Below are 14,312 nucleotides of genomic sequence, written 5' to 3' on the forward strand. Positions count from 1 at the left end.
TTCCATCATGTCATATCTTTCTCATATCTGTGATGTACTTAAAGCTCACGGAGGAATCCCGGGCCCCAGTTTAATATTTCAGCGCCGCGTTCCTTTGTCCGCCTGGTTTCCATCCCGCAGCTCACCAGCGTTATCTCTCCTACCTCAGGCCTCTGCTCTCTTTCTGCAACATGTTTTTCTTTTTTCTTATCCCTCCATACATCTCTGTGTCTCCCCCCTCCCATCCCGGCCTCATAAAAAAGTTGGCCCCCGTTGGGCCAGACACTACTTCAGTCCCCACATAGCACTTAGACGGTTCTCATGGTTAAATCTGTGTGTGTGTGTGTGTGTGTGTGTGTTACCCAAGGGCAGGGTTGTTAAAGGCTGTTACTTACTGATCAGCTGCCTCACTCTCTTCTGCGTGATTTAAAAGTGGCAATTTGATACATTCGCGCGCACGCACACACACACACACACACACACAAACAGTGAACAGGGATCAAGCGACTCATCAACGAGGGGCCCATTGGTGAAGAAAAGTTGAATGTGCCGCTGACACATTCAGCACATGTGCACACAAACACGCGTACCTACTTGGTCGCACACTAGCATTTTTTTTGTGCATATGCTCGCAATCTGTCTGTCACACACTTAAAACACACTCAAGCTCTTGTGAATATCTTGAAATATGCACACACACACGCACACACACACACACACACACACACACACACACACACACACACACACACACACACTTTCAGATCCATTGGGGCCATGTTGTGAACCATCTGTCGTCACCTTTAACAAGAGTGGAGGGCTAACTTGAACACTTGATCTCGTTTCTTAGGCAACATCTGTAGCCTGTCACCCAGCTCGTGCATCCAGTATGGCTGCAAATGACTGAGACACACACACACAAACGCACACACACCAAATTTTGTCACATAGATCAGGCACTTCAATTCACTCTCTACACACACTGACACTGACGCTGGGGGTCTATCCTCCTGCTCCTCTGCGTCCCATTGGTTTTTGAGGTCATCTGTCAATCACAGCAATGTTGCCACGGCCACCTGTCAGGTGTCCCAGCATGCCTTGCGAGGCCTTTCCTGTACACGCTCCAGCGGAGGCTGTCACACACCGCTGGACTGGAATCGCTCACCAGAACACACAGAGACACAGAGACACAAACACACACTCTGACTGTTTGCTGAATTGAATCAGTCTGATTAGCTGTCAAATGCTCATCTCCATCCAGCTGAATGTGACGCTCATCTTACCAGTTTGATTACAACGAGGATACTAATTATTTCTTCATCACCTCCCTACTCTCTCTCTCACTCTCTCTGTCTCCCTAGGTGGTGAGAGTTCCAGTGGAGAGCTGCGAGCAGTACACCACTTGCGGGGAGTGTTTGGGCTCCAGAGACCCTCACTGTGGATGGTGTGTCCTCCACAATGTGTAAGTGCCACACACACACTCATGCAAACATTAACACACTTGACCCTGGTAGCCCTCACATGCAGCCCCGTTGCATTGTGTAATGGATTATTGTAAAAGAAGCGTTTAGGTGTTTTAGGTGGCGTGTCGGCTGATCATGTTGGAGTGGGACCAATCTGAATAGTTAAACAGAAAGCTCAGGAGCACTTTGCCACCATATAACTTCCAATTGTTTTAAAGGGAAAGTCCACTCTTAAAAATGCTCTTTCGGTAGTTATTATCTACTGAAAAATCAATGAATTGAGCTCTGATGATATAGCAATGACCACATCTTCTGTACTGATAGAGAATTAGGTTAAAGCTTGGTTTACACTTTTGTAAAATATTCCATGCTAACAGAGTTTATCAAATGTAGGAGTACTGTTTAACTAGAATGGGGCGTCACATGTTATTAAATAACCGGCCTGATTTCCACTCTTGGGGTCCATTAGGGAATGGAGGCAGTAGATAAGCTGTGGACTTTGAAGACTTACTTTCATTTTTGAATTTTATCTGTTGTAACATGAGTCATATATTTAATTATGTCTTTTAAAAACTCTGGTTTAACTTTGAGAGATCATGATATTCAGAACTACCATTCTCTGATATTTAATTTTAATGACAACCCTGTGTAAAGCCTTGTTGATCACAAGTTTATTTTACATCATGTCAATGCTCTGAACTGAAAGGTGAACGACCTAGACAGGCTACTTTAAATGTGGCCTGTGATGCCCTCAGAAACTATTTTTTTTTAACACTTTGTAATAACTTTAGTAAAATGCCTCCATTAATTGCCACTAATTATGATTCATAGAAAAAAAATCTAAATTCTACAACTTGAGAGCTCCCTGCTGCTTGAGATACATTTCTTATGTGTAAGTCAACTTGCTAAACCTGTTAATAGCACGTAAATATAACACAAAGCAGCTGCGTCACTGACACTCCCATTTGTATCCGTGGTATTTAACTTGTTTTTGCGTGTGTGGTGAGCATTGCGTAACTACATGCATACGTTTTAATACCTGAGAACTTTCTGGCAACAAATTAAGGATTAGTCACTTCTCGTGTATGTGTGTGGTTTATGGACTCACATGTTTGCTTAGAGATTACTGTTCAGTGTCGGATATGTAACAGCAAGAAAGAAGATTTGTAGATCTGTTTAGAAAATAAATCTAATCACTCATAAGTGTGAAGATATACAGTAACACTTTGTCCGTAATCTCTCCATTTCCCTCCTCTGACTTGAGGACGTGTGTGTGTGTGTGAGAGAGAGAGAACAGTGTAAGAACAGTTACATGTTAGTGAAAGGTGACATGATGTTAAACTACACCTGAAGCATCTGGCACATTGCCATCCCTCTGTGTGTTAATTAAACTTCCAAAACATATCACCATCCTGTCTTTCCTCAAGGCATGCACACACACGCGCGCACGCACACACACACACACACACACACACGCACGTACGCACGCACACACACACACACAAACACCACATATGTTTCTCCATTTCAGCCAACACACACACATTTGAAATTACACACAAAATCACGATGGACTTGAACCATTGATAACCTTCCATTTGGGCACATTTTTGGCCCTGTGTCTTGAACGCAGCACGCTCATTTCCTACCTGATAGTGTTGCCAAATCTGGTCAAGGCCCTCGCAGACAAAATGGGCGAGCATTAATAGGCAAATTATTTATAAGCCTCGTTTCAGCCCTCTGGTGCTTTTAGCCACATCTTATTAAGAGCCATGGTAGTTTCAATCAGCAGTGGAATTGAATGGGGAATACACGCGCACACACACACACACACACACACACACACACACACACACACACACACACAGACACACACATATAGACACACATGCATACACTTACACATGCAGGTGTTTCTAGACAAATGAGCACACTTCATTCACACAAATTCACAAAGTCACGCGCCAGAGGAGCCGTAGAAGGAAAAGAGGTCCATAATGAGAAAATGTGTACATACCTTTGTGCATCTCTGCTCATGCCTGCACAGTGCACATGTAGGTGTGTGTGTGTTAGTGACTCTCTGGGGAGTGGTTGGCGACAGCTTTTTCTTGCTGAGCGCGAGCGAAGGCTAACTAAACGAGGAGATGAGGGGGGGCTTCTGAGCGGAGGAGGCAGTTAGCATTTTTTTTCCAACTCCCTCTTATTGTAAAGGCTTCGCGGAGCGCCGCCTCAGCACTTTCCTCTCACCATCGGGACCAGTTGTTGTTAGTGCGAAGGTGAAGTGATAGCTAATACATTATGAATTGCTATTAGTAAAAGCCCTACAATACGGGGCTGTATGCTGATTTTTAGCACGATCAGTTGGCTAGTAATAAGCGGGGGGAAATTGCTGACCCCATTGATATGTGGCTGGTAGGAATTGTATCATTTTTACGGTTCAGGGAAACTTTAATGATTGCCTGTATATCTTGCAAGATGTTTGAATTGGGTGGGGCTGTAAACTGAAAAGATGAGGGGGACTGGATGTTCATATAGCTTAGCGGTTCTTGCACAAATGTCAGGGCCAATAAGGTAATGATATAAAGGCCTACAGTAATGGCGGGGGAAGCTATTAGCCTATTTGTCTTCTATTATTGCTCCCATTTCTGTGTGATGGTGATGGCTGTGCATGTTTGTCATCTTAATATGATTGTCATATTAGTTTAACAGTTGCTCATATCCTCTGTCTCTTCTCCCCTCCTCTCACCTCTCGTCTCACTCATCTGTTCTATCCCTCCTTTCCCCCTTATCTCTCTTCTCATCATTCCATTAATTCCCCCACCTCATGCACTATCTCTTTCTTCTTTCCCTCTGTCCTCTCTTCCTCCTCCTCTTTTGCTGCTACTCCTCAGTTGTTCACGCAAGGACCGCTGTGAACGAGCAGGAGAGCCCCAGAGGTTTGCCTCGGATCAGAGGCAGTGTGTGGAGCTCACAGTTCAGCCAAGAAATATCTCCGTCACCATGTCTGAAGTACAGGTACGTCTTCTCTTGTCTGACATCCCTGTTGTAGTGGAAATTACAACAATTTTGGCCTCTGACATTAAGACTTAATGTAAGTGGCTCATGCCTGTTCCATGAAGCATGCCTCTGTCTGAAACGTTTTAGCTCCTTTCTCTTTAAGGCCCCCCTCCAGAATACCCAGTCTCCTCTGATTGGTCAGCTCACTCACGCCTCAGCCAGCACTGCTAACAACAACAGATTAGCTGTGCCAAACTAGCCGATAGGCATACATTTAGCAAATGTGTGACATGGTGACAGTGTGCTGTCACAAAGTCACGGAATTAAAAGGAGGACTACTGACGAGACGTTTCAGGAGCAGTGTTTTCTGTGGGAGAGATGAGCTTCTGTTTGTATGACTTTGGGCTTTTTAACTTTCAAGACCTTTTACATGCAAAATCTATGTAACACACTGAAGGAAAGGAAAAAACAAAAAAGCATATGTATCCTTCAACAGTGGTGCTGTGACTCATTTCCACCTACTCCTAAAAGTCTGCTGCACTTACTTTTAGCTGTATCATTATCTTTGCACATCTCGGTAAGTTTCTTCTAGACTTACATGCACAAGTGAAACTTGATAAAAAGTTAAATGCTTCAGAAATACATTATTTATCTGCCCCAAATTCCTCTGAAGTGTACAGAAAGGAAGAAACAGTGCTTTTTTCAGATTTGATTGGTTAAGTATGCATCACATTAGGACCGAAGACAGTGAATTGTAAGTGGTGTCACAGGAATTAAAATCCAGCAGACAACATGTACAAAATGGAGCAGGTCTTGTGTTATTTTCCATGTTTAAAACATCTACAATAACAAACCAGTACAACAACAGGGAAACTGTAATAACAGCAGACAGATCACACCATGTACCCGTAGGTGATGGACGTCTGTGTCATTTCTTACCACAGTCGGAAATGATGTCCACATTAACCTTTAGTCATGAAAAGTCATGTAAAAGTCACAAAATTCAACACAAATGATGCAACTGTTCTTCATGTTCATATAGATTTAATTAGAGATTTGCTTTTCTCCGCCTTGTCATCTATATCATGGAAATCTGTAAGTGTGTGCGAGTGTGAGCTCACATTCTGTCAGCAGCTCCTCAATGTAACCACGTCGGTTTGACTGATTACAGTTTGCCTCACTTTCTCTCCGCACATTAACACGTACACATTAACCTTGCTGTAATAGCTGCTCTGACTGACGCACATACACACCAGCACTCGCCCTCCTTTATTCCTGCTGCTTCGTCCCTCTTTGCCCCCCCCCCCCCCCCCCCCAACACCCATTAACCCCCATGTCATATCTTATAACAATCCATGTACACCATGTCCTTCCATTGATCTTGCACCGATTGTCCCTCTCCTTCTCTCTCTATGTAGCTGGTCCTCCAGGCTCGTAACGTGCCCGATCTGTCAGCGGGGGTCAACTGCTCCTTCGAGGACTATGTGGAGACGGAGGGGCGGATCCAGGGTGCACACATCTTCTGCATGTCTCCCTCCGTCCGGGACATCATCCCAATTACAAGGAACAAAGGTCGGTACAAGAAGGGCGAAGGCTGATGAAGTCATTGGGATAGTGAGGTCACTGGGTGGTGGTAGGGAGTTTTGGGTGATATATATGGGAGGAATTTAGTAATAGACTCTTTTTTATGTTGCTCCTCCTTATTCCATTAGACACATTTTATGATGTATTTGTCCCATGTGCCTATCTAAAGCATATACTAATGAACATACAGTATGTTCATCACCGTGGGCTGATGCTTCTCCTTCTTAAGGGTCTTTTTGTACATCAGACTTGGAGAAGTCTAAAGCTGCGTCAACCAGAACAGAATTTTAATCTTACTAGATGATTTGCTCAACGCGTCTATATTCAGAATACCTTGTCAGCACCAATAACGCTCACCCATTCCCTTTCAAAGCCCAAAACACAAGTCTACATTTATCTACTGAAAATAGAACTTTTTTTGAATTCCCATTATCATGCATTATGCACTGTTGTCAGATTCATTTTATTTATTTCTATCCAAACGACACTGGTTATGCTCCTAACTTCTTTTCAAAGCACCGACTTCTCTGTGGTTTATCGTTATATTTAAAAATATCTGCATCTTTTTTTTTTTTTTTCGCGCAGAGATTATTCACCTGTTTCATGTCCAATTCTGTCAAGCCACAAAGATGATAAAAAAAACTTTGGTATCCACATTCAAAGCACTGAAAACATGTCAGCTAGTGCGCTCAAGTTTCCTCAAAGTGACATCTCAGTAGTTCTTCAACTGAGCCCATTATGCCCCATTATGAGTTCTCATCAGCTCTGGCATCCAAACACTGATTGGTGCTGCTATTTTTAATGCCACCCCACTGTGGGTGTGACATGAGTTGCGTGTTGCTAAGCTACAGTGTCTCTTTGTGTGTGTGCGTGTTATGTGTTGAGGTCACACAAGTGGGATTCACATTTTAAGATGATTGTTGTGTTGATGAATAAATTGTCTTAATATGCATCCAATTTGTGTTTAAATAAAGTTATTAGGAATTATTTTTGAGCTGTTTGGGTAATTAATTTAGGAAATTCTCTCATCTAAAGCTCTCAAGATTTAGAGAATATTATTATTCTAAATATATTTATTTTCATCTGTTTTGTGCAGGTGACAAGCGAGTGGTGAAGCTCTACCTGAAATCCAAGGAGACGGGCAAGAAGTTTGCCAGCGTCGACTTTGTCTTCTACAACTGCAGCGTCCACCAGTCGTAAGTTTCAATGAGTGACTGTTTCTGGATGCATTTGATCATCATTTGCTTATTTTTTGTCTTGTTTTAGTCAATTTAAAGGGGTCATATCTCTGTCCAGTCTCTGGTGTCTCATGTTACTATCCATGAGCGGTACAGTTTGACAGACACGCACGCACGCACACACACACACACACACACACACACACACACACACACACACACACACACACACACACACACAAATGTGAGAGATACACAAATATCCCTCCCCCCTCAGACCTCCACAGGAGGCTTGTGTTACCCTCGGAGTGAAAAATCGAACGCGCCGTATATGAGAAACGATTGGGATATGAGATGGTAATTCTAGTCTTATTATCATAACCCACGACACACACTAATGATACTTCAATGATTAATTCATTACGCGATGGTCTGCTGTAATGCCTCCCAATCACAGACTCTAACCTCATTTATGCCTCTTCCCCACTTGATAAAACAAATGCTTCCAGCTTTTTTCGAGCACTCAGTTACTCAGCCTGGCACTTATTTACACAAGAGAGACGAAGGCAAACACAGTCGTGCTGTAATACGAGGAAGGAAGTCTTGTGCCTTTCCCGATGACTTAGTCTCCTTCACACTGCAGATGCCCTCAGCTATCTGCCCAATCGCAGTTCACTGCCGCTCCTAATCCACCTTCTGCTGAAAATCTCCACCACCCATCGAGCTACACCCTTAGGTCAAGGCTACCATGAGACCGACGCACCCTGCCGGGGTAAAAGAATCCTCCGATGCGTCCACCCCGCCCCGCTTGACATCCTCCCTCCTGTCCATCTACGGCTGATCCAGGGGAGGCTGAAACGTCTGCTGGGGTATTAACCTCGGGGCAGCAGATGGTGTGGTGGCCCCTGGGGTACTGCAGGGCTCCATCCTGGCTTCCCTCTGGATGTTAGATGAGCCTCCTCCGAGGATTGACCACAAACACACGTACACATAGACATGCACAGCCACACCTCTTTCCACTCCGTCACCTACAGCTCATTGAAGCCCTGAACGTCTCGGACACCTAATCCGTTTCTGCAACCTTTAACCCAGCTCCCCCCATCTCCCCTGCCATCGTACAGAAAATCCCCCTGCCACGACAGCAATGATTAGCTCAGCTGGTTAAGGGTGTGGTGGTTTACAATGTCAACTCACAGTTAATTCATCTCCCATAAGGACCTTGTGATGTTTGCTCCAATTCCCAGTACCTTTAACCGACTAGGGTACATCTGTGAGTCCTGTGAGTACAAATTGCTTCATGTTAAAATCACCCAATTAAAGAAAAGGTGTAACATAGCCTCCTAATAGATGTATTAAAATGTCACATTAAAGATCCCAATATAGAAGTGATTTCACAATCCAAGTGTAAGAAATGCATCAGAAGTGACGCAGACGAGAGAGTCGCCCATTTGAAGATATTACCCCAATGAACTCTGATTAAATCCGCTCCCTGATCTAATACTGCCTCCCAGTGATGTAATGGACACGTTTAATGAAGTTACAGATATGGCACGTTGCATCTTCAGCAGCGACTCTGATGGCGATGAGAGATACTGAGATAAGAATCCCATTTGGAGCTGGTAGTCCGGCTCACACACCCACCATACCCACCCCCCTCAGGACGTCAGTGTGTGGCATCTGATGAGATCAGACTGGTAATGTCATTGGCGTAATGACTTCAGGCCCACACAGGCCTGTTTCCAGAAGCTTGGTCGTTCTTTACAAGTTTTCCTCTAATGGGCTTAAACTAAGAATCCTGCAGGCTTTCACACAGAGAAGGATGCAGACATTCAGAATGTGCAGCAACTGGTATTTCCTACAATCTGGGTGTGTATGCTGTATACTGCTGAGGAGAGGCTGAGTATACGCCAGCACATTGGTGCAGGGCTATCAGGAAAATGTAAAAAGACGGTAACTCCTGCACTAACTACTTACTCCACAGAAGTTTAAGGAGTGAGACATAGAAAACCCACGCCCATATTTATACATCGTGCACATCAGTAAGCTGACCAGCTTTATGGTGGCAGGAATGGTAAATCATCCAAACTGTCCTGAAAAATAAACATCCAAAATATTCAAAAACACCTTGATATTCACCAAAATACATAGGAAAAATATGTAATAAATGAGACACCACCGTGATACAAAGCCATATATCTGAACATCACACAGACAGCTTATCAATGTTTTATCAAATTCATCCTGTGATTCAAGATCCCAGATATGTGTATATATATACCGCACACATCCAAACCACCTTTTGGAAGGCCTGGAATGAGCCCGATGTTGGAATTGCTCAATCATGTTTCTTAATAGTTTACACTCTCATACTGACATCCAACCCCCATCCCAAAAATCCACACACCCCTCCCGCTTATTTACTCAACTGATTACGTTGTGGCCCTTGCCTTTTCAAAAATGCCATAAATTTGCATAGTGGTATTAATCTAATTAGAATTCCCACTGTTTCAGTTTAAGGGTTGCCGAGATTGAAATAGAAAATCACCCACGGCCATGATTGCTCCTTAATTAAATATTTCCATACGCTCTTTCTCATTCCACAGCCCCCCATTTATTAAAGATGGGGAGGATAGTCTGAAAATGAATTGGGGCTTAACTGTCTGTATAAGGCCATTTGAAGCACCTTCTCTCGGTATGGTTAATGTGGCTCGGGCAGTGACTGGGTCATTTGTTGTGTGATTGAGGGTGCACTTACAGTAATTGGGAGAAAAAGTATATTGGATATCATGGACAGTTTTTCTTTGATAAAGAGGAATGTGAAAAGCTGTGAATCCGAGGAACAGCTGAGAAAATGAGTGCAGTTGGAAGGCTTAAACAATGACGTTTAGGCGTCTTGTTTTCCAAATGTTGCCAACACCACTGGCCCTGTGATTGGCTTCATTCTGTACAATAAACTCTGAGACGTGCATTAATAAAATTATGTGCATGAATACAAGTCCCTCTGTGTTTTATCAGCCCCCCTCACATTTGAAAGGTATCCAGTAATGATAGGATAGACTGTTCTGGAGGACCATTAAATTATTCACCTCCTCTCCTTTGAAATGAATAGTAGCCAATAAATAACTCATTTTGCCAAGTGCAGGAGTGTCAAACGCACCTCACTAGGAGAGCGGATTGTATTTAGCACTCCAAACTGACCGAGGAGAGGAGAGAGGGAGGAAATCACAGCCCATTGTGTCAGGCTCTGTAAAAAAAAAAAAAACACTACAGCTCCAAAGCTAGCATAGTTCGATTAGCATCTGAATATGAACGGATTAAATTAGCATTATGAGCGTGGCCATACGGGGAGCGTGTCTGCAGCCGTTTAAAGCTCCTGAGTGGCTAAGGGCGATGGCGAGTGACAGGAAGGAGGAATAAGGAGATACTGGGGGGTCTGAAAAGGGGAGCCCACCCTCGGACAAGAGAAAAAGAATAATCGAACGTCCCCAAATGGCCCTGGGTGGGCACTTTTACTTAAAAGGGTTTGCGACCAGGCTAAGAGAGAGGTTTTGAGATCCTAAGGCAGCTCATGACAGGGGGGCCCCGGTAACTTGGAGGAACCAAAGAGCGAGCAGTAGGGGGTTGTCAGACAGGGCCTACTGCTGGCCTTGGGTGGCACACACAATGGCAACGTCTTTTATTTCAAAGGGCGTGATCATAAAAGTCTAGGAAAGTTGGCAGTGGTTACCTGCTGATATATTGCTCGTTATTTCGAAGTCACCGATACACTAACAAGGTTGATTTGACATGAATAAAAGATAAAAGTCCAGATAAAACTGATTATTGTCAGAGCTTAGCGACAGATGTGTTTGGGTGTGAACCACAAACTATACATTGCTGCTTGGTTCTGGTTACCTGCTGTGTTAAGTTGGCTTTGTACTGTATTTTGATGAGCACTGATCCATCGGTGGCCCCCCAACAAAAAGAAAGACTCTTTGACATTCAAAATAGTGATTGTAGCCACACAAAGAGCTCTGCTAACTCGCCACGTGTTCATTTGTCTTGCATCACTAATGTCACCGGCTCTTTTGTTCAACATTGACATCCCCGTCTTCTGTTTCTTACCAACTCACTTGGGACAAAACATTGAGCTCAAACCCCCAAGTTCTGCTATTTGAGTCCATGCACTGTACGCTAACCCAGCCTAGCGTGGCCTAATCGCTTTCCCTCCATTTGTCGGCAACATTGACAAATCTCCTATTTGCTCTCGTGTGGTATTAAGAGGCCTGTTATTTCCTGAGCGGCACATCCCTCATTCTAAATGGACAGCTTCTCTCAGCACAATGCTAAATTGGTCAATTAAAGCGGCAGTGGGATTGAATTAAGCTGCAGCTTCTGATCTCGCTCAAAAGGAGGGGTCCGGGCTTGAAATGATCACTTAGAGTGCGCACCTAACAAACGAGCGGCCCTAATTGATCCAAATGAATCCACGTCAGGGTTTGATGGAATCGTATATGGGCCTCCATCGCTGAGAAGACTTAAAGCTCTAATTTTTCATGCGGATGTGGGGGAAGTGCATTTGGCGTTTTACACAGGGTTAAAACACACTTGAGAGCTTGTGAGGGACTGTGCTCATAGCAGACGAGCGCATATGCACACCTGCCAGATGTGGTTGAATGCAAATCAGCCCCTCTACCCGCTCTTTTATTGTTATGGACACAGACTTGCTTACCTTGACTGTATTAAATGTAGTTTTTTATTATATACCCAATAAACCATATGCTCACACAAACCATAATAGGTAAATGAGTCGCACAGAAGAAATTCTGAAACTGAGCTACACTAAGCTTTGTAATAAAATGGAACTGTTTTATTTGCAAGCTCATAATGGTAACATTAGATAATGTTGCGCACACAAATGAAACACCAAGTAGTGTGGAATCTCTCCAGGGCAGCGAGAGGACCAATAACGTGAAGCTGTGTTGATAAACTGAGCACTTGAACTTGTTTGCTTCTCCTCCATGGGTCCCCTCACATGTGAATACACACACACACACACACACACACACACACACACACATATTCACTTCCCAACTTCCAACCTAATGTTTCCTCCCTCTCCCATGAGGCTCCCATGCAGAGCCCCGCGGGCTACACCCCCCTCTTCGCCCCTCTCTCTCTCCCACGATACCTGGCGTCTCCACCTCTCTCAGGGAAATCCACCTGCTTTTGATCTCCCTCTCCCTCCCTTCTTTCACCCATCTTTCTCTTTCAGCCCGTCTATCTGCACCTCGCCTTGGCTAAAGCAGGTGAATTTAAAATGGTGGAGCGCTCTTAGCCCCGCGGATGAAAGAGAGCTTTAGACAAAGAACAGGGGGGAGAGCTTTTTAAAATGAGACGGCAGTGAATGAAAGGGATGGATGGAGCGAGGGAGGCAGAGACGGAGAGGGACAGACAGAAAGAAAGGTTCAGGGGCTGAATGGATAGAGAGAGGGATACAGCAGAGGTACAGAAAGAGGGAAGAAGAGAGGAAATATATGCAGAGAGTAGGCCGATTGTGAGGGAGATCAGTGAAACATATAGAAGCAGCAAGCGATGGACAGTTACGAGTGAGTGGGGAGTGATGAAAGGCGGAAGTGGGGAGGAGAAAGAGGTTAAGACAGTTGATAGATAGGGTGGAGAATGGGGGGATGAAAGGTGAGAGGAAGAAAAGAGGATTTCAGACAGGGTGGGTAAAAGTCTACATTTTTGGATGATATATTGACATGAAATGCTGAAAGAAAGGAAGAACTCATTGGAATAGGTATTCACATTTTAGTATATCTAGTGTTGTAACACTACTAAATGTTTACATCCTAGCCTTGTTTGACCCTTTATTTTCAATCCTTCCCAAAGTCTTTATGAATTATACCGTAAACACCTGGGTGTACTGTGAAAAGCAGGTGACAAAGAACATAAAGAGTAAGAGGGAAAGGCGAGTCCGCTCTGTCTGCCTCTGAACTCGCTCCACAGCTATATTCTTCATTTCAGTGCACTTACTGAAAATAAATAAATAAATAATTTCAACTCGAGTCAGAAAACAGGTTATACTTCCCCTAACCGTCTCCTCTCCTCTCTCTCCGTTTCAGCTGCCTGTCCTGTGTGAACGGCTCATTCCCATGCCACTGGTGCAAGTACCGCCACATATGCACCCAGAACGCCAATGACTGCTCTTTCCAGGAGGGACGCGTCAACGTTTCTGAGGTAAGATTCGAGCTGATGTACATACTCAGTGTTTCCCACAGGATGGCTTTGTAGTTGTAGCTTGACCTTAATGCATGCAGGCTTACGTCTCCATCCTTTTTCTCACTCCATTCTGTTTTCTCTCTACCTGCAATGTTATCTGCGTTTTTTCGTCAGCAACACAATCGACCATTAATATACCTGGGCGGCCTGCCCAAGTAATGTCTATGTGTGGGAAACACTAATACTAATACTGCTGGCATTTTGGTCATTTTTATAGTCCGAAAGCAATTTTATTTTTTTATTTTTTTAGCAAAGATTTGAGAAAACTTACCATAGTTCCTTGTGATATGTGAACCACAATTGTCCAGCTTTACTGTGGCTGTTATCACACACTGAAAGCTTCCTTGTCATTTTCTCCCACATACAAACACAAATTATAACAACACCGGCACAAATTGTATTCATCTTCACACGCGCACACCTCGCACCTTCTGTGGCTTTCGCCTCAGGGTTTTACTCACATCACCCTGCTGTGTGTGTCTGCTGCCTGTATGTGTAATAGCGGCTCTTGGCACAGTGACAACAGCTTGTGTACTGTGCAGCAATAATTCTGTCGTGGCCCATAAGGCCATAAGCAGGCCGGGATGAATGACTGTCTATGGAAATACTGCCTTGTTCTTACATAGCCAAATGCTGCATTAGCATAAAAGCTAATATCAATCGCGGCGGCTGCAGTGGGCGACATGCGAGGCATAACAAGTGTTTGTCAACTGCTGGAGTGTATACGAGGATATTAGTGGTGGACACACAGCCGTGCTATGTTTTCTTTTTTCCTTCACTCTTTCATACACAGCAAACACAGTCGCGCATATATTAACAGGCACCAAAAGATGTATTAAAATGCATA

The 14,312-nt window shown here is 44.0% G+C and overlaps 1 protein-coding gene across 4 annotated transcripts in view; it reads left to right on the top strand.

The window, feature by feature from the left end:
- The window catches only part of plxna1b (plexin A1b), a 195,532-nt gene that overhangs the window by 98,600 nt on the left and 82,620 nt on the right, over positions 1–14,312 (top strand). For all 4 annotated transcript variants that reach the window (XM_073468452.1, XM_073468454.1, XM_073468453.1 and 1 more), the window contains exons 5-9: positions 1,341–1,441; positions 4,334–4,457; positions 5,858–6,011; positions 7,120–7,219; positions 13,309–13,423. In XM_073468452.1, the coding sequence (XP_073324553.1) occupies positions 1,341–1,441; positions 4,334–4,457; positions 5,858–6,011; positions 7,120–7,219; positions 13,309–13,423 (594 nt within the window). The remainder of the gene's footprint in view (positions 1–1,340; positions 1,442–4,333; positions 4,458–5,857; positions 6,012–7,119; positions 7,220–13,308; positions 13,424–14,312) is intronic.

Source organism: Pagrus major, chromosome 6 (genome assembly GCF_040436345.1).
Source record: "Pagrus major chromosome 6, Pma_NU_1.0".
Taxonomy (NCBI): domain Eukaryota; kingdom Metazoa; phylum Chordata; class Actinopteri; order Spariformes; family Sparidae; genus Pagrus; species Pagrus major.